At 34.0% G+C, this 22295-nt stretch overlaps 2 protein-coding genes across 2 annotated transcripts; one reads left to right on the top strand and one right to left on the bottom strand.

The window, feature by feature from the left end:
* Positions 1–381: 381 nt before the first annotated feature.
* On the top strand, positions 382–4217 carry LOC141712690 (PHD finger protein MALE MEIOCYTE DEATH 1). Its single transcript, XM_074515720.1, has 3 exons — positions 382–827; positions 1935–2178; positions 2265–4217. The coding sequence occupies exons 1-3, from the start codon at positions 527–529 to the stop codon at positions 3772–3774; spliced, it is 2055 nt and encodes a 684-aa protein (XP_074371821.1). The 5' UTR covers positions 382–526; the 3' UTR covers positions 3775–4217.
* A 311-nt stretch (positions 4218–4528) lies between these two features.
* Positions 4529–5848, bottom strand: LOC141714527 (U-box domain-containing protein 21-like). The gene has a single exon (XM_074518042.1). It carries the CDS (start codon positions 5846–5848, stop codon positions 4529–4531), a length of 1320 nt encoding a protein of 439 aa, XP_074374143.1.
* Between the last annotated feature and the right edge of the window lie 16447 nt (positions 5849–22295).

The following is a 22295-nucleotide window of genomic DNA, read 5'->3' as shown; positions in this document are numbered from 1 at the left end:
GGTTACTTTTCGGCTTCTGAATATCGGTTAACTGAATTTACCAGAGTATTAATTCTCGACATTTTGTATACGAGCATCTTCAAACAGGGCTTATTGCTATTGATATTATGTTCTGTTCATGTTCAGTCCTGTTAGAGTATCCCCAGTTAGTTACATAAAGTGGCCCATTTTGTGGGGTTTGCTGTCTTGGCCAAGGACCTGTTTGGGTGCAAATATATACTCTTAATCAGTATCTCATACTATATGACAAAAATACCCCCACAATTAAAATAAAATACTGTACATAAACTAGGTCACCTTTGTAAATAACTCGATCACCAGGGCATTAAAGTAAACACAAATCTCATAATCCCTCTAAATTAAGCGGGTGATTAATCTAATTAACAAATATTTGAAATCTTTTTAACAAACTTTCCCTCCTCTCTCTACACTTTACACGCACACAATTACACACACACAAACACATATATAAATAGCTGAAGAGCTTCAATTCTTGAGGGCAGAAAAATCAAGAATCATAAAAAAAATGTCAAATTCGAAGCAAATACTGGAGAGCTTGAAGAAAAGAAAAAGAATGCCAAAGCTGTACAATTTCCACACATTTGCAGACCCGGGTTGCCCAATTACTCTTACGGGTCCTTTTCGCGATGATATTCGACAATTTCTTCAGCAATGTGCTCAACTTGAGGACTACAACATTGATGGAATGCCAATTTGGTGTACTTTTCTTGTTCATGAAACTAAAGGCCTTGTAATTCCTCTTTACACCATTGAAGAAACTGCCAAGAACTCTTTCCAACCCTACTGTGATCAATGTCGATGTACAGGTAATCCTTGCCCCCCCCCAATTTTTTTGTTGATTTTCGCAGTTGGGTATTTTTGTTCTTGACCTAGGGTTTCTGTTTTTGGGGTGAATTTGTGAAATGAAGGCTGTAATTCTACGCTCTCTCTCTCTCTCTCTCTCTCTCTCTCTCTCTCTCTCTCTCTCTCCCCCTCCCTCCCTCCCCCTCCCTCCCTCTCTCTCTCCCTCCCCCTCTCTGTATGTTTACATTTTTTTCGATGTTGGACTCATGATTTTGTAGCTTAAATTCCCAAGATTATGCTTCTCATATTCATTATTTCTTGAAGATTTCAGTTGATTATGTTGATTCTTGACATGGGTTTTCAGTTTTTGGGTTAAATTAGTGAAATTAAGGTATTGCTTGTAATGTGTGTGCTTTGTATTAGTGTTTTAATGGCTACTAGGTTGGAGTCACCGTTGTTTTATTTCTTTAATTTCTTAGTTGGTTATATTGATTTCTGATATGAGTTTTTAGTTTTGGTGTCGAAATGTGAAATTAAGAGTTTAAGTGTAATACGCGCCATTTGGGGTTTTACTTTCTTTTGGTAGGAATCGCCATATTTTATCTCAATTCTCATGTTCCAGGAATTTTGATTCTCAACATTATTTTTCTCAGTTGGGTATACTGATTCTTGATTAGAGTTCTTAGTTTTGGGGTCGAAATGTGAAATTAAGAGATTAATTGTAACACACGCGACATTTTGTGTTTTACTTTTTTTTAGGTAGGAATCACTATATTTTATCTCAATTCTCATGTTCCAGGAATTCAGGTTCTCAACATTATTTTTCTCAGTTGGTTATACTGATTCTTGATTAGAGTTCTTAGTTTTGGGTTGAGTTGAGAAATGGATATGGGTTGTTAGTTCTGGGTTGAGGTTGAGAAGTTAAGCCTTCACTTGTAATGTGTGTGTGTGTTTCTTTGTTCTGCTGTATTTTTGGCTGCAATGACCATTTTGTTTCTCTGGTTTTCTGCTTCTCAAAGTCATTATTTCTATTATTTCTCAGTTGGGTATTTTGATATTGAATCGGGATTTTAGTTTTTGGGTTAAATTTGAGATATGGACGGTGTAATGGTAATTCTTATGTTGTTTAGGTTGGAGTCACCATTTTGTGACAAAAAGAAAGTACCACATGATTATCCCAGTTGACGATGAGTGGACGAAGCCACTGAATGATGGGATTTTTGATGTGCACACTCATCTTTTACATGGGCTGATTCATTGTAACGGCTTCGGCCATCTTCTTTGTATCAATGGGATGGAAGGTGGATCTAAGTTTTTGTATGGTAAAGAGATAATGGATCTTTGGGACAGAATATGCACCAATCTTCACACTCGGTAACTCCGGTTCTTGGAATTTATCAAATTTATTATAAACTCTGTTTGTTGATATGCCTGAATACTTTTGTTCTTTACCTTTTCAGTAAAATTACTGTGGAGGATGTGTCTGTGAAAAGGGGGATGGATCTTCGGTTGCTTCATGGTATTGCGTACGGAAGGCCATGGTTTGGCAGATGGGGATATAAATTTTGCCAAGGGAGTTTTGGAGTAACTGGTGAAAAGTATGAAAGGGCTATCGAGCTTCTTAGTTCTCTTGGACTTGATCAGATCATACAAGACTTTTGTTCTTCTGAACTATATAGTGATATCAAGCGGATCATTTCCTATTACAGGGACACTAGTGAGTCTGAATTGATCACAATCAGGGATCTGTTTCACTTCATGCTTTCTCTCAAGTCCCGGGGTTTGCCTGCAAGAAGATCACCCACTAATGCTGTACTATCAATTTGTTCAAGATCCTCAGCAAGAAAGAGTGTGCAGAATAAGAATGTCAGCAAAAGGAAAAGTGGAAGGTTCAAGAACTTTACCACTCTGGCTTCCAATTTAGACAGCAGGTGGCCAATGAAAAGAATGCAGTATGTTGCTGAAGTTGTTGTTAATGCACTTAGGGAAAAGAAAGCAGTAAATGGGGGACATAATTGTGGAATGAGTAGGCAAGAAGTTCGGGATGCTGCTCGTATGCGAATTGGAGATACCGGTTTGATTGATTACATGTTAAAATCGATGAACAATGTCATTGTTGGTAGGTACATTGTTTGTCGAGATGTGAACCCACAAACTCGTGTGTTGGAGTACACTATTGAAGAGGTTGGTCAGAATGTGGCTGCTGTTCAGGTTGATCAAGAATTGGATCTGGTTGTGCTTCCACAGGATCAGCCACAGACTGTGGTTCCTGGGATTGATGTTTACTCTGATATCGCATACTTGTACAACAACGTGCTTTTGGAATATCAGAACTCTGAATGGGTTGAGTTAGCCGTTGAAAGAGTCATTGATAGTAAACAGTTTGTCAAAGAGTGGCTTTTTATAGATGAGCCTGATCAGCTACTGAGGTTTGTTTGTAGGGTGATCCCTAGTTTGAGTGATATGGAAACTGAATTTACAAGGGGATATCCACCGGGAGAGCACATTGCAGTGCCTTTGCATTTAACAGTGGGTGAGTTAAAAGAAGTGGCACAGCATGCAATGAGGGATACTTATTATATCATGGAGAGGATCGTGGTAACTGAAATTAGTGGACTGGAGGGCGTGGAAGATGGAGAGGTGTTATTTGGCACAGTCGAATCGGGGTCTGAACTATGCTTTAGGGCTGTTGAAATGGATTTTGATTCTGAATTGAAGTATGAAGGCGGGGCAGATAATTGGACTGTTAATTGCAAATGTGGAGCAAGGGATGATGATGGGGAGAGGATGGTGGCTTGTGATATTTGTGAGGTTTGGCAGCATACTCGCTGCATTGGCATCGATGATTGCAATACCATGCCGCCTTTGTTTGTGTGTGATAGCTGTTGTGCTTCCCTTGCTCCTCCAAGAACCATCCAGCCGAGCTTTGAATATGACTTTGAGTCTCTTGAGGCTTGTTATAACTGCTGAAGAGGTGGTTTGGGGAGTGCTAACTAATAGATTAATTGCAGCTCTCTGCTCAGTTACTGTACATGTTCACTGTTTAGATTACATGACATTCTGCTGTTTTTGTTCTCTGGTAGGAATCAGAGATAAGATAGAATTCTTCTGACTATGTGTTGTATATGATCTTGTAACCATTCAGTTCTTCCTAGATACCCCCAATCTGTAAAATCTGACAATAGATTCTCAGTAAGTAATCTGGAGACGTTGAAAAGAAACTAAGCAATGGATGTGTGTATTGCTGCTACTGCTGAGGCTGCAAGTGTTGAGTACCAACTAGATGTATCCAACTGTTTTTCTCCTTTCCCACAGAATTACCACGATATTCTTTTACTCGTGTTTACTTTCTAAAAATATGGATGTAGTCACTGGATTCTTTCTGTAAATCCTACATCTTAGATCTATGCAAACTCTGCTGAATTCGTCTAGAGTCGTTGATGAATAACTAGAAAACTTGTCCAAATATCTACTATAAAAGAGATGCAAATTTATGTGGTTGGTTCGAGCAAGATGACTTACACCATACGCTAAGATGAACATAAAACTGCTGCAAAATAAGATCTGTCAATATATGTATATACTTGCAAATTTGAACAATATTGCAACTCTGTACCAGTATAGGTAAGAATTAAGATGCAAGTATCCTTTCCACTAAGATGCAACTCTGTAACTATGATTTTATTGTATGTATATTATGATCTCCTATTACATATTACATTAATCAATATGACTTCTTGAGATACCTCAAATCAGCCGACGATTCAAAACAATTCAGCTTCTTTCGATTTTGATTCATCCATTTTAACAATTCAGTAGCCATCACCTTTGTCTTCTCTCCACACCCCATTTGCAAAGCAACCAATACCTTTTGAAATCCTCCCACTTCCAGTGCTTCAACCAAAGCATCTCCATAACCATTTTCACACAATTTCCACAAAATTGACACTGAAAACTCTGTTGCAGCTGCAGACACCCGTAAAATCTTTTTAACAATCAGTGGCACTGTTAATGCATTTTTCCGAGCCTCTTCTCTCCCTTCATATGTACTACAAATACTATCCAGAACTCCTAAAGCCTTCTGACACAGGCTTTTCTCAGAATCTACAAGAATTTCTAGAAGTAAAGAGACTAGGCCCATTTTCAAAAATCTAGATGTACTAATTTCACTTGTTTTGGGGAGGGTAATAATATGATACATTACCATTAGAGAATTCGCCTTTGCTGATGCAGGGCAAATGGGCTCTTTTAGTAGACAGAATAATGATTCAAGAACATCTTGATCAACCTCTAACAATGAAATAGCCCTTTGTTGATCCAAAGAAAGCAAATCTTTAATAGCTAAAACTGCGTTTTGTTTGGTGGAGAGATTTTTGCTTCTCAAAAACCATGCCATGCAACGTAGAGATGAAGGTGATACAAGCTTACATTGGCTCTCTAAGCCAAGCGGAAACATCCAAATCAATGTAGATAATATTTCTTCCAATAAACCTTGGTGTTTCTCAATTGAAACATTAGCAAGAGCATCGAATGAAGATGATAACACGAAGCCAAATCCATTTTCTATAATTATTACTTTGTTTCTTTCATTCTCTTTAGCCCATGCATTGATCTTTCTGACCAATTCTTTGCACTTGTCTACATCCCCGTTATTGACTGCAACATTAATTTTCAAAGAAACATCTGAAATATCATACGACGTTAAAACGACTTTTGGGGTTGGAATTCTTTGAATGCCATAAGATTTCTTGTCCACTGACCAATCTTCGATCATCTTTCGGATGGAATGGTTTGGTATAAGTTCAAAGGTTTCCAAGACTTGATTGGTAACAGGGCAGGTTTCATTGCCTGATTCAATCCATTTTTCGATACTTTCTCTGTCGTAGGTAATTCCAGTTGACAGTGTAACAGGATCTTTCATCAAGTCAAGAGACACAGGGCACCTGAAATGTGAAGGAATTGTGAGTTCCACGACGGAACTCGACTCCGGTAGACCAATTTTTCTGGCACTGCTGGCCTTCCTTCTTCTAAATGAAAAGGTCATTCTTAGAGTTTGCGCGTATGTGTGGTAGAACAGAAAGCTGAAGTTTAGTTAGCTTGGTATTAAGAGGAATGTATATATGTTATTATATTGTGGAATGTAGAAAAAATTTGATTATATGTACTCGTCGTAGTGCTCGTCTAATTCTAGTACGCGTGCAACAAAGGGAGAAAAGAGAAGAAAAGGAAATATTCAAAAACCAAAGGGAGGGAAAGGGATACATATATTTGAATATTGACTACAGAAGATTTCAAAATTTCATGATGAAATCAGTCCGGCAAAGTTCATTTTTTCGATTTGACTGGTTGAAAAAAGTCAAGGTCAGCATATGCATGCACTCCGTGTTATTGTAATACGGGCATTTTCAACGTTTTCATCCAAATTTATCCAAATTTTTGACAAATTACTTCTACATATAATAATATATATATATATATATATATTATATTAAGCAATTTTATCTTAAATTTATCGTTTAATCATTATTAACAATTTATATAATATTTCATAAATTAATCGCTGCTCAAAATAATATTAACAATTTATATAACATTTCATAAATTTATCGTTCGAGAAAATGAAGATGAAGGTCAAGGATCTCAAAATAATAATATTTTGATTATCTCAAAAGGAAACATAAATAATTTGTCTGACTAAATCAAAATTTTATGTTTTCTAGTATCGTTTTCGAGTCATTTTGTGTGTTGTAATTTCTTTTATGCATTTTATTTACTTTTTATTTTATGCAATGTACTTCTATTTAAATTTTAATGAAATTATATTTTCTCGTTATTTTAAGTTTTATATTAAAATTAATTTTGTTAACTTTAAATTATATTATGTTATTAATTATATAATTAAAAAAAATCAAAAATTAATTTAAAATCTCATAAATTATAAATAATAAAACCATTATTTTATATTAAACCAAATTTGGATCGGTGAATATGGGTGATCCAAACAGTACTGATCCAAATTTGGATCACCCTGAAGGAGAATTTAGATAATCTCCTCCCTTTAGATTACTGATGGAGGAGAATTTAAGATAATCTCTCCAAATTTGGATTTTTGGATCACTGTTGGAGATGCTGCGATGATCAGTTTTCTAATTTATATACTTGCACAATTAAGTATTTTCATCCTTTTCAATTTATAACTAAACTAGTAAATAAAGCCGCGCTTGGCGGCTTTTATTTTTTTTTATAAATTTTGATATGATTTAATATTATAATTTAAATAAAATAAATTTGAGCCGCCCCGTCAAATATAATATTGATAAAAAACTATTTGCTACAAATATATAACATTGTCTAGCTACTTCGATTATTCTTGTCTAACATAAAATCGAAAATCCAATTTTATATAAATATAAATGTGTTTCTAGTTCGAACATGATGACAGCTAAACTCTTGCATCTCTTCCTTATTAAATAATAATATATTTTTTAAGATCCAAACTATTATCCTTTGGTTATACGATATTTTTAAACTACAATTTGTTAAAAAATGATCTGAACCTCTCTTGTTTATAAATAATGTTACATTTTCTTTAAAATATGAACTATTCTCTTTTATAAATTACGATACATGTTAATTTTACTTGAATACATAAAATGAAAAGAGCGATTCAAGACTTGTACATGAATTTCAGCTTGTACATGGTATTTGTAAGCCACTAACTCTAATATATTCACCTACCTACAACTTTTCACACATCAAGATCTTCTCTATTCGATATTTTTTTATAAATTCAGATATGAATTAAAATTACGATTTAGATAAGAATTAATTTATGCCGCCCTCCCATCAAAAACAATAATGATCAGAAATTGTTTGCGTCGAATATATAACCTTCTCTTATTCGAATATCCTTGTTTAGTGTAAAATCAAAAACCAAATTCTATATAAATATGAATGTGTTTTCTATTTTTAATAGGATGCCACCTATAATCCCGCATCTCATTCTTATTAAATAATAATACATTTTTGCTTTATAAACCCAAACTAATCTCCTCTAATTATACTGGTATTTTTAGACTTATAATTTGTTAAAAAAATAATCTGAACCCTTTTGTTTATGAATAATGATACATTTACTTTAAAATCCTCTTCTCCTTTATATAGTATAACTAGTCGACAAAACCGCGCTACGCTGCAGCCCTTTTTTTTTAAAACATTTAATAGGAAGATTATTTAAGAAAAACATGAAAAATAATTTTAAAAAAATTTCGTAAGTATTGTCAATTTTGAGTCACGCTTTGTTAGAACTGAAGGATTTTTAACACATAAACGCAACAAAAACGTAAATTTAAATCTTAAAAAAAAAACCGAAACCCTCTGCATGATCCATGCGAAAAATAATATTTAATACGTAGTTCAGTATGTTTATCTTAAGAAGTTTTACGTTAATGGAAAGATGGAGGTCTTTAATAGCGATCCAAGAACGATGAACGAAAATCCCTAACAGCTGCTCCTCAAGTGTGAAGCACTCCACCGGTATCCACCAAGAGTACAATGTGATGGAAGAGGAAGAGGTTGAGAGAATTAGTTGCCTCCATCTTGTTCTACTTTAGAATTAGGGTTAATTATTTGGGTTGAGGTAAATAGGGTTTATAATAGTATATTTATAGGCAAAATTTTCAGCTGAAAATTTTCCATAAAATATTATTATTATTAACCCTTTAATTGATTATTCTTATTAACCAATCAACTAATAATTAAAATACCTTTTAATCATTAATCCCTTTTCTAAACACTTTAGAAAAATAATTCTCTCACTTGATTTAATTTTCAAAATTAAATTCTTAATTAATAATATTAAGAATTAATTAAATCTCATTTAATCAATTATTAAATCTGCTAATTAATTATTTATTTCACAAATAAATAATTACCAGCCATTATTAATTAATTTCTCCACCATTAAATCATTCTCTTTTATGGTGTGACCCTGTAGGTTCAATATTAAGCCGATAGTAGAAATAAATAATTATAAAACTATTTTATCATTATTTATATAAATTCTCTAATTCATTAAATATGATTAAATAATAAATTAATCATATTTATTCTACATCGTGAGGGATACTTCTCAGCATATCGCGACAATCCGGATAATACGAATTCACTGCTTAGAATACCAAGAACCTATTCAGTGAGTAGTTACCGTACAATCAATTCCTTCTACCCTGCAATGTCACGATTAAATACAAGGCATGGAACTTGTATCAAGCCTATCTTATTTAATCATTTGCTTTCACATTCACTATGCTTAGTTCTATTTAATGTAAATTAGAAACTCCTTTCTAATTTCATTCACTCTGGCCAGAGACTCCTGAACTAGCATTAGTGGATCAGCATTGAACATTCTCTTCCTTCACTGGAAGGGGTAGATCCTTTATTGATCATACACTATCTTCGTGTACAAATTCCTATACCCAGTAGAGCCCTTATAATTGTCCCTGGAGACTAAGAACTAAACCAAAGCATAGTTCAGTGTACACAAGATGACTATGATGACCTCAAGTCTAAGGATACTTGTACAACTATCACTATGTGAACAACTGCTGACACGTGACTGAACTCCATCAGTTGTTCAGCTGTGTGAGTCATGTTCAGTGAACTTATTCTATAATAAGCACCTACATACTAGCTATAGTGTCACAACACAAATGTCTATGAGAACAGACATCCTTCATAATGAAGCAAGTATAGTATGTACCGATCTTTTCGGATTACTAATCACCAGTTAGTAATCCTACGACCAGGAAATATTTAAGTTTAGAGTTATCATCTTTTAGGTCTCATTATTATGATCTCATCATAATCCATAAAAAGTTTTACTCTAAACTATGGTATATCTTATTTAAACACTTAAATAGATAAAGCCCACAATAAAACCAAAACAAGTCTTTTATTAATATCAATGAAATCAAAACATATTACATAAAAGTTATTCCTAAATCATCATACATGATTGGACTTAGGACACATCTCTTTCAATCTCCCAATTGTACCAAAGCCAATCACTCTGGTATCTAATACCCATCTTATTTTTATGACGATCAAAGTGACTTTGAGAAGTGGCTTTGTGAGTGGGTCTGCTATGTTGTTATGTGTGTCAACTCTCTTGACGTCTCCTTTTTCAATACAATACAAGAAATGTTACCGCGCTCCCACTAACCTTTTTGTAGACACATGGTTCATCTATGTTTTTGATAAAACCAAACTCTTTGATTGTCTCATCAAAACGGATGTTCCATCTACGAGAAGCTTACTTTAAACCATATATGGTTCGCAGCAGCTTACAAATTAGGTGTTCATTTCCCTTGGAAAGAAAACCCTCTGGTTGTGTCATATACACTTCCTCTTCAAGTTTCCCATTGAGGAAGGCCGTTTTCACGTCCATTTGCCAGATCTCATAGTCGTAGTAAGCAGCAATCGCAAGCAAAATCCGAATTGATTTTAATAGGGCTACATGCAAAAAAGTTTCATCAAAGTCAATCCCTTGCCTTTGTCTGAATCCTTTTGCCACAAGCCTGGCCTTATAGGTCTCCACCTGCCCATCTGCTCCAATCTTTCTTTTGTATACCCACTTGCACCCAATAGGCTTAACAGCTTCAGGCGCCTCAACCAGAGTCCATACTTGGTTGGTATACATAGATTCCATTTCGGATTTCATGGCACTATGCCATTTCTCTGAGTCAACACTACTAATAGCCTCATTATAGGTAACAGGGTCGTCATCATCAATGATTGACAACTCATTGTCATTCTCAATGACAAGGCCATAATACCTCTCAGGTTGGCGAGACACTCTCCCTGACCTACGAATGGGCTGTTCCACAGAAGGTTGTTCAGTCTGAACAGGTGTTTCCACTTGATCCATAATAGTTTGTGCTTCTTGAACTTCATCAAGTTCAATTTTGCTCCCACTGTTTCCTTCAAGGATAAACTGCTTTTCCAAGAAGGTAGCATGTTTGGAGACAAACACCCGATGATCGGTGTAAAAGTAATACCCTAAAGTCTCTTTAGGATATCCCACAAAATTACATTTTACAGATCGAGATTCCAGCTTATCTGGGTCAACTTTCTTGACATAAGCTGGACATCCCCAAATCTTAATGTGTTTAAGACTCGGTTTCCTTTCTTTCCATATCTCATATGGAGTTTGAGGAACAGATTTGGAAGGTACCTTATTCAGTAAATATGCTGAGGTTTCCAATGCATAACCCCACATGAATACTGGAAGATTCGCATAGCTCATCATGGACCGAACCATGTCTAACAAAGTTCGATTTCTCCTTTCAGATACCCCATTCAACTGTGGAGTATATGGAGGAGTCCACTGGGAGACTATACCATTTTCTTTGAGATAAGCTAGAAACTCTCCATTCAAGTATTCACCACCTCGATCTGATCAAAGAGTTATAATACTATGTTTGGTTTATTTCTCCACTTCATACTTATATTCTTTGAACTTTTCAAAGGCTTCAGACTTGTGTTTCATCAAATACACATATCTGAATCTCGATCGATCATCTATGAAAGCAATGAAGTATGGAAATCCACCCATGGCTTGTGTAGACATTGGTCCACATACATCTGTGTGTACCAATCCTAGCAAATCTGCAGCCCTCTCTCCATGTCCACTAAATGGAGATTTGGTCATTTTACCCAATAGACAAGACTCGCATGTAGGATATGATTCAAAATCAAAGGGGTCAAGTAACCCTTCCTTATGCAATGTCCGCAGTCTATTTTCACTAATATGACCAAGTCCGTAGTGCCACAAGAAAGTGAGATTTTCATCATCCCTTTTTCTTTTATTAGTATGTTCAATTTGTAGTAAATTATGCTCTACGTCATATACATACAGACCATTATTTAAAATACCACTTCCATAAAGAACGTTATCTCTAAGAATTGAACATTTATTATTCTGAATAACAAACGAAAATCCAGCCAAGTCTAACATGGAATAGAAATAATATTCCTCACAATCGAGGGAACAAAATACCAATTATTTAGAACAATAGTCTTGCCCGTAGGCATATGTAAATGAAATGATCCTACAGCTTCAGCAGCAACTCTTGCTCCATTTCCCATCCGTAGAATCACCTCCTCTTCTTCAAGAGTCCTACTTCTCCTTAGTCCCTGCAACGAATTGCAAATATGAGAACCACATGCGGTATCTAATACCCAAGTAGAAATTTGACTTAGTGACATATTAACTTCGATCATGAACATACCTGAATCAGAAGCGGTAGTCTCACTACCCTTCTTCTTCTTCAATTCTGCAAGGTAAACCTTGCAGTTCCTCTTCCAGTGCCCCACCTTGTTACAGTGAATGCAAACAGCTTTGCTCTTGGGGTCTTCAGCTTTTGGTGGAACCGGCTTTTTCTCACATACTTTGTTCATCTTGGAAGGGTTCTTCTTCCTTTTCTTAGGATTGGAACCTTCACCAATTAGAAGAACATAACTCTTCTTAGGGGGAAAATTCGATTCCGCAGTCTTCAACATGTTGTGGAGTTCAGGCAGGCTGACATCCAGCTTATTCATGTGAAAGTTCACAACAAACTGCGAGAACGAACTCGGAAGTGATTGCAAGACCAAATCTTGGCTCAGCTCCCCATCCATGGCAAAACCAAGTTGTCCAAGACGTTCAATCAAATTGATCATCTTAAGTACATGGTCATTCATAGATGATCCCTCAGACATCCTACAACCGAACAATTCCTTCGATATGTCATATCGAGCTGTCCTCCCTGCCACATCATACAACTCTTGTAGATGCATAAGGATAGTGTGAGCATCCATATGCTCATGTTGCTTCTACAGCTCAATGTTTATGGAAGCTAGCATGATGCATTGAGCAACATTTGCATCATCTATCCACTTACGATACACAACATGTTCATTATTATGTGCATCGCTAGCAGGTTCAGTAGGCTTAGGTGAGTCAAGCACATATTCCAGCTTCTCAACCCTGAGAACAATTCTCAAGTTTCAAAGCCAGTCAGCAAAATTAGGACCAGTCAACTTGTGAGCATCTAGTATACTCCGGAGTGATAGTGCAGAAGACATAACGAATATAGTAAATCTGTAAATGATGAACACATAACAACACTTAGCAAATAATCAATTTCATTTCAAGACACTATATGAATCGGGTCTTTATTCATAAGTGGCTCCCACTAGTTTATCTAATTTATACAACCCCTAAGTGAAAATTAAGCATTCATAATGCTAGTGGGAATAGGGATCCTACATTCCATCACACAACCTCGGCTGTAGCACGAAATGTCATGTGATGTTCAATAGGCAGACAACTCTTGTCAATTACATCTTATGTTATTCCCTAATAAAACTTTAGCCTCTTGAATAATTGAGTCACGGCTGTAGCACGACAAACTCAATATTCTAAGTCAAGTCTAACCCAACATTTCGTACAATTGAATCAGTCTCCAACGACCCACGGCTATAGCACGTAACGACCTTTAGATTCTAATTCAATGTACATATCTCTATGTAATAGACAAGTATTTCTTATTTCGAAATCAAAGCCCTCGGCTGTAGCACGAAACGACAATGATTTAAAAATAAGAACCACTTTCTACCATGTTGGAAGGCTATGACCGACACAAGCCCATTGTGTCATTGGCCAATTACTACTTGATATTATCTAATTTTAGAGGGAATATATTATGTTACAATCATAATCATATTATAAAGAGATTCTTCCTTTTAAATGAAATATTTTAAATCAATAATCGATAATCAGATGATTCCCATATCGGGGGGAGCATTGTCAAGAGGCGTCACTTAATACCCCTTTCTTACCGATAGAAATATGCTTTTGACAGAATCATCCTTTCTCTCAATATTGAAAATTCATATTTAGTTACGTGTTTCATAAACACAAGAATCTCATGATTGTATTCATAATATTATTGTTAAGGCAAGAAACGATTCCTATTCTAGATTTTCTAGAGCACGCCTTATATTGATTTAAGTTCACCTAAATCTATCATCGCATGGTAAACATAGGCATATATCTCATATATAAAATTAAATAAACAAGTAAATGTAAAGTGCAATAAAGTAAATGTGTTTGGTTATGGACCCATCCTATGTGATCTTTATCAAGCTCATGATAAAGATCAAGGTCAATCTAATATGGTGATGGAAATAAATACAACTACTTATTACATAAGTCTTCTTCTTTGTTTAGACTTCTTGTATGCCTCGTCTTCTTCTTTGTATCACCTCCATTGGATAGCCTTCTTAAGTCTTCAATTACATTACATAGATTGAAAGTAAAACTAATCTCATGAACTTACAAGAATAACTCGAGTTACATTTGAGATTTATGATTACAAAGATTGACGACATGCAAGTCGTATTTAAAACCAAAACCAAAACCATTACACTAAGGTCGAAAGGCCATAACCATCCACCATGCTCATACAACACATAAAAGCATGTTAAAACACATACTCTGATATTAACATATCATATTATCCATGATCTAATCATAAAAAAAAATATGACAAAAATCAGAAAAATCAGAATCAAATCAGAAAAATAAGAATCACTGTTTACGGGAAGTAAACGACGTCAAACGCCTTACAGACGAGTCGTTGATAGCTTAAGCTATCAGTTTGGTTCAGACGCTCGTTTACCTATGGAATAGGGTATTCGTTTGCATAAATCGGATACCAGACCCAGATTTCAGCAAATCTGCAGCAGCCAATTCAGAATCCGTATCTAATATAATTTTCATAATTAGAACAAACATAAATCATGTATATATCAGTATATATACAGATTACATAATCATCTTATGATTATACAACTCACATGAATATCATATATTCAAAACCATACGCATATAAGCATATTATATCAACATCAAATCATGGCGAATCACGTACGTGCTTATATATCGAAAACAGTTAAACACATAAATGAATTAAAAAATTTTCGCAAGTAGCTCTGATGCCATTGAAGGGTATTTAACACATAAACGCAACGAAAACATAAATTTAAATCTTAAAAAAAAACCGAAACCCTAAGCAGGATCCATGCGAAAAATAATATTTAATTCGTAGTTCAGTATGTTTACCTTAAGAAGCTTTACGTTAATAGAAAGATGGAGGTCTTTAATAGCGATCCAAGAACGATGAACGGAAATCCCTAACAGCTGCTCCTCAAGTGTGAAGCACTCCACCAGTATCCACCAAGAGTACAATGTGATGAAGGAGGAAGAGGTTGAGAGAATTAGTTGCCTCCCTCTTGTTCTACTTTAAAATTAGGGTTAATTATTTGGGTTGAGGCAAATAGGGTTTATAATAGTATATTTATAGGCAAAATTTTGCAGCTGAAAATTTTCCATAAAATATTATTATTATTAACCCTTTAATTGATTATTCTTATTAACCAATCAACTAATAATTAAAACACCTTTTAATCATTAATCCCTTTTCTAAACACTTTAGAAAAATAATTCTTTCACTTGATTTAATTTCCAAAATTAAATTCTTAATTAATAATATTAAGAATTAATTAAATCTCATTTAATCAATTATTAAATCTGCTAATTAATTATTTATTTCACAAATAAATAATTACCAGCCATTATTAATTAATTCCTCCACCATTAAATCATTCTCTTTTATGGTGTGACCCTGTAGGTTCAATATTAAGCCGATAGTAGAAATAAATAATAATAAAACTATTTTATCATTATTTATATAAATTCTCTAATTCATTAAATATGATTAAATAATAAATTAATCATATTTATTCTACATCGTGAGGGATACTTCTCAGCATATCGCGACTATCCGGATAATACGAATTCACTGCTTAGAATACCAAGAACCTATTCAGTGAGTAGTTACCGTACAATCAATTCCTTCTACCCTGCAATGTCACGATTAAATACAAGGCATGGAACTTGTGTCAAGCCTATCTTATTTAATCATTTGCTTTCACATTCACTATGCTTAGTTCTATTTAATGTAAATTAGAAACTCCTTTCTAATTTCATTCACTCTGGCCAGAGATTCCTGAACTAGCATAAGTGGATCAGCATTGAACATTCTCTTCCTTCACTGGAAGGGGTAGATCCTTTATTGATCATACACTATCTTCGTGTACAAATTCCTATACCCAGTAGAGCCCTTATAATTGTCCCTGGAGACTAAGAACTAAACCAAAGCATAGTTCAGTGTACACAAGATGACTATGATGACCTCAAGTCTAAGGATACTTGTACAACTATCACTATGTGAACAGCTGCTGACACGTGAGTGAACTCCATCAGTTGTTCAGCTGTGTGAGTCATGTTCAGTGAACTTATTCTATAATAAGCACCTACATACTAGCTATAGTGTCACCACACAAATGTCTATGAGAACAGACATCCTTCATAATGAAGCAAGCATAATATGTACCGATCTTTGCTGATTACTAATTACCAGTTAGTAATCCTACGACCAGGAAATATTTAAGTTTAGAGTTATCATCTTTTAGGTCTCATTATTATGATCTCATTATAATCCATAAAAAGCTTTACTATAAATTATGGTATATCTTATTTAAACACTTAAATAGATAAAGCCCGCAATAAAACCAAAATAAGTCTTTTATTAATATCAATGAAACAAAATAGATTAAATAAAAGTTATTCCTAAATCATCATACATGATTGGACTTAGGACACATCTCTTTCAAGACCGACACATATTATAATATTCATAACATAACAAAGTGGATACATTTTTTTTCATGATACCAGTTTATATCACGTCTTTATAAGTCGATAATAATCGTACTAATTATGAGATTTTGTTAGGCCGACTCCTATTGTAATAAAAAAGATTAATTAGATAAATTCTAATATAAACTAATATTATAATTTAAATAAAATTTATTATGATTTAGATAAAAATTAGTTTGAGCCGCCCTCCCGTTAAATACAATTCCAATGAAATAAATCATTAAAATTTAGATAAAATTAAGTTTGTGGCGCATTCCCGTCAAACATAATACTAATGAAAAAATTATTTAAATTTAGATAAGATTTAGTCTGATCCGCCCTCCCGTCAAACAAAATACTAATACAAAATATTATAATTTAGATAAAATTTAGTTTGAGCCGTCCACCCGTCAAATATAATACTAAAAAAATTATTATAATTAAATTGAAAATATTTAAATATTAAAAAATAAACAGATGCAAATCTCTACAAATAAAAAATATTACATTGGATATCTTTAAATACACTCTAGAGCAAATGTCCCAAAACAACTTTTACGTGATTTGATTGGTTTATTCTTGTTATTATCACATTATTCTTTTACAATTTCGAATTTCAATAAGAAAATTTCAATTTTCAAGATATTTACTGAATATTAAATAGTTATAATTTTGGATTGTAAAAGATTAACTTTTGTATAGATCGATTTTCCAGTATGAATGTGAATTCAATTGCAAATTAGGTGTTGGAAAATTTTTCACGTTATCATTTTAATTTTCTTGTAAATTCAATTTGAATCAGAAAATTTTAACTTCTTCTCAATTGACTTGTAGTAAGGTTATTGAAATAAATAAATTAAAGAACATTACTCATATGCATGTTGAAAAATTTATATACTTCTGAACAAAAAAAAGAGTTTATATATTATTTTTCTTTTACTAATTAAACTCATCAAAGTTATTCAATATACATTCTTGTAAATATATAATATTTAAGAATACTTTAAATTACCAACAAAATATAAAAAACTTGAATTAACTTGATACAATGTTGGTGCAAAGCTAAAATTTATAACTCCTTCTTATAAAATAAAAATAAATATTTGATTAAAACTTGATACAATGTCCTGTTTAAAAGTTTTCGTCATCGTATATCCCTTTCTAGTATTGATTGAACCTCTATATTAATAATCGATAAAATATTAATATTAATAAAATAATATTTTTTTTCCAACTCTAATATAATAAAGACATTCTAACATAATAAATACAATATATTTTTACTTCCCTAAAATAATAAATTAATAAAATATATTTTTCTTAATTTCAAGGTTATAACTTGAAATAGGTTTAACTATATCCATTATTTACTACAAATTCAATAAAAAAAATATTTATGTAACTTCTACTAATATTTTTTTGTATCACCTTTTCTCTAACCTAAATCTAGAATTTTTCAAGAATTTCTGGATACACGCAAAAATAAAAATATAATTAACACAACAGATAATTTGTATGCCCTATTAAAAGAGAGATTTATGTTAGAATCATTACACAGTGAAGGTTTTTTCCCAATTATATTTATACTCCTTTGTACCACATGTGAGCTTTCAAGTTAGAATGCATAGTTTCCATCGCTAATATTCATTCTTTTAGTGTGAATATTGAGCCTCGGAACCTTGCTATCAACTCCTTAGTACCGTCGGCTAAAGTTTATCTCGAAGTGTTAGATATATTTGATAATGTCATGGCTAATATGTTTTATGTTTAGCTTTCAGATCTTACTGAACAGGATAAATCAGTACTTAACTGTTGATCAGTACTTATACTGGAAGTCAGGACTTAAGGATATCAGTACGTATGTTATCAGGAGATAATCATCAGAAGATAGATATCACAACTTAAGTGCTGAAGGATAATCAGATAAGGACAGTAGCTGATTAAAGGAAAGAAGATTGAGATAAACATAAGAAGAGATATGCATGAAGAAGGAATTCCGTGAAGAATGGAATACTTGGAAGAAAAGATATCTGATTGATATATTTTAGGAAGCAGAATTATATTCCATATCAATTAGCGATTATCTTGTAACTGTGTAGTATATAAACACAGACATAGGGTTTACACTATAAGTGTTATCATTATTAGAGAAGATTATTCATTGTAACCCTAGAAGCTCTCGTGATATTTGTTTATCACTGAGAGGTAAGAGTTCCATACTGTAACAGAGTTTATTGCTTCAATAAAGTTTGTTTTCTGTTACTTAAGTTCTTAAAGTTCGATTTGAGTGTACTATACACTGTATTCACCCCCTCTACAGTGTGTGTGTGACCTAACAATTGGTATCAGAGCTACTCTGTTAACACACATACAGTTAAAGATCCAAACACAATCATGTCAGACACAGAAACTCCAACTAAGCCTACCACAACTGAGGAACCACCAAAGACACAAATTCAGAGTCAGTATGAGACCATCAGAGTCCCCATACTGAGACCATCTGAATATCCCATATGGAAGGTAAGGATGACCATGTTCCTGGAAGCAACAGATCCAGAATACCTTGATAGAATCAAGGAAGGCCCTAACAAACCAACCAAGCTCGCTATTGCAGTTGCAGGTGAAGCAGCAAAGACCGTACCAAAGGAGAAGAGTGATTATACTGCTGAAGACATAGCATCAATTGCTAAGGATGCTAAGGTACGACACTTACTGTATAGTGCCATTGATAATGTAATGTCAAACAGGGTAATCAACTGCAAGACTGCTAAGGAGTTATGGGATGCTCTGGAAACAAGGTGTCAGGGAACTGACACAATTAAGAAGAACAGGAAGACAATACTCACTCAAGAGTATGAACACTTTGACTCAAAGGCTAATGAGTCATTGAATGATTTATATGATAGATTTGTCAAACTTTTGAATGATTTGTCATTGGTTGATAAAGAGTATGATCTTGAAGATTCAAACCTTAAGTTCCTGTTAGCTCTTCCTGAATGCTGGGATTTGAAGGCAACGACAATAAGAGACAACTACAATTTTGATGAAACAACTCTTGACGAAATCTATGGAATGCTCAAGACTCATGAGCTGGAGATGGAACAAAGAAGCAAGAGGAAAGGAGGAAAGTCAAGGACAGTTGCTCTTAAGGCTGAAGAAGAATTCCCCAAAGCAGCTTCCTCAAAGAAAGACAAGGGTAAAGCTCTTTTCATAAAGTCTGATACTGAGTCATCAAGTTCTAAGAGTAATGATGACTCAGATTCTGAAAGCTTGCCTGAGACTGATGCTGATGAGGAGATGATGAAGCTGTGTGCTCTTATGGTGAAAGGAATCACAAAAATTGCATACAGAAAGTTCAGGAAGGGAAAGAAGTTTTCCAGGAAAGGCATAAGTTCTGATAAGAAGAATTTCAGAAGATCTGAAGGCAGAGGAGGAAAATCTGACAGAGGAGATTACACCAATGTTAAATGCTATAACTGTGGTGAGAAAGGCCACATATCTCCTAAATGCAAGAAGGTAAAGGGTGACAAAGGCAAGGCTCTTGTCACAAAGCAGAAAAACTGGACAGACACCTCAGACTCTGAAAGTGAGGAGAACTATGCATTGATGGCAAATGCTGATAAAGAAAATGTTGAGAGCAGTTATGAAGCTGTTGAAATAAAGGTACCTCAGACTACTTATGCTTTTCATATTGATGATATTAATGAGTTGAGAAGATATCTTAAAACCATGTTTGTTAGCTATAGAGATCAAACTTTAACATGTGAAAGATTAAGTTCTGAAAATCTTGCATTTAAGAAAAGGAATGATTTCTTAGAAAAAGAGTTAGTCATGTTCCATCAAACTCAGAAGGATAGAGATGATGCTTTTTATGTTAGGAATGAAGTGCTAAAATTAAATGAATCTCTAAAAACTGAGTTAGAAAAGGAAAGAGAGATTATCAGGACTTGGACTAACTCTGGCAAAACAACTCAAAATTTGCTAAGTAGTGGAAACTGGAAAGAGGGCTTAGGTTATGGAGAAGATAAGAATGATAAAGGAACTGAAGAAATTAAGCCTGTTGTTAAGCAAAAGCCAAAGTTTAAACCTGTTAAGTTTGTAACTGTAAAGTCTGAAAATGAGAAATCAGAAGCTAAAGAGGAATTAACTTCTGACAAACTAAAACAGGAAAAGACAGCTGAAGTGAACATAGGCTTAATGTCAAAGAAGCAGCTTAAACATAAGTTGAAAGATGTTAAGAATGCAAACAAGGTAAAATCACCTAGGAAAAATAGGAATGGAAAGGAAGGTGTGAATAAAAGCAATGATTATAAACCTGTTCCTGATGCTCCTAAGAAAACATGTCATAACCGTGGAAGTTCTAACCATCTGGCTTCTTTTTGCAGGAAGAATAAGAATATTAACTCCTTACCTTTAAAATCAGGAGTTAAGAGTCAGTCTGTTAGATACAAACCACAAAATCCTTGTTTTCATTGTGGTAGTTTATGGCATTCCATTTATACTTGTAAGGAATATCATAGTTTGTACTATGATTATTATCAAATAAAACCTTCTTTGAAGAAAGTTTCCATTGTTCCTTCTAGTGTAAATTCTGATTCAAAGTCTGATAGTGTAAGTTCTGATAAGAAAAATGTTAACATAAACTCTGATGCTAAATCCGCTGCAAATGTTAACAAACTTAATAAGGCCAAAGGATCCAACCAAGTCTGGGTCCTTAAAACTAATAATTAGTGGTCTTTATGATTGCAGGGCAACAGGAAAAATATTCTAGTTCTGGACAGTGGATGTTCAGGACATATGACTGGAAATAAGGCCCTGCTATCAGACTTTATGGAGAAAGCTGGCCCAAGTGTTTCTTATGGAGATGGCAACATTGGAAAAACATTGGGATATGGCAATATCAATCTTGGAAATGTCATAATTAAACAAGTAGCTCTGGTCTCAGGACTTAAACACAACCTACTGAGTATAAGTCAAATCTGTGACAGAGGTTATCATGTTGATTTCTTTGAAGAACACTGTGAAATTGTGAGTAAATCTAAAGGCAAAGTTGTTCTGAAAGGATACAGGCGTGGTAACATTTATGAAGCTAAGCTTTCAACAAGTACTGATGGTTCTGCAATTTGTCTGATGAGTAGAGCATCAATTGAAGAAAGCTGGAATTGGCATAAGAAATTCTCTCATTTAAATTTCAACAATATAAATGAACTGGTCAAGAAAGATCTTGTGAGAGGATTTCCAAACACAGTATTTGCTCCTGATGGTCTTTGTGATTCATGTCAGAAAGCCAAACAAAGAAAATCTTCATTCAAGAGCAAGACTGAATCATCAATTCTTGAGCCTTATCATCTTATACATGTTGATCTATTTGGTCCAGTAAATGTCATGTCTATTGCAAAGAAGAAGTATGCGTTGGTCATAGTGGATGAGTTCACCAGATACACATGGGTGTATTTCTTGCACACAAAAAGTGAAACTGCATCTATCTTGATTGATCATGTCAAACAGCTGGATACAATGGTCAAAGATTCTGTGAAAATTTTAAGGAGTGATAATGGCACTGAGTTCAAGAATTTGATAATGGAAGAGTTCTGCAAAAGCCATGGAATAAAGCATGAATTTTCTGCTCCTGGAACTCCACAGCAAAATGGAGTTGTTGAAAGGAAGAATAGAACTCTCATTGAAG

Source organism: Apium graveolens, chromosome 3, assembly GCF_009905375.1.
Source record: "Apium graveolens cultivar Ventura chromosome 3, ASM990537v1, whole genome shotgun sequence".
Lineage (NCBI taxonomy): Eukaryota > Viridiplantae > Streptophyta > Magnoliopsida > Apiales > Apiaceae > Apium > Apium graveolens.
Note: the sequence above shows the minus strand (reverse complement) of the source record. Positions and strands in the feature narration are given on the sequence as shown.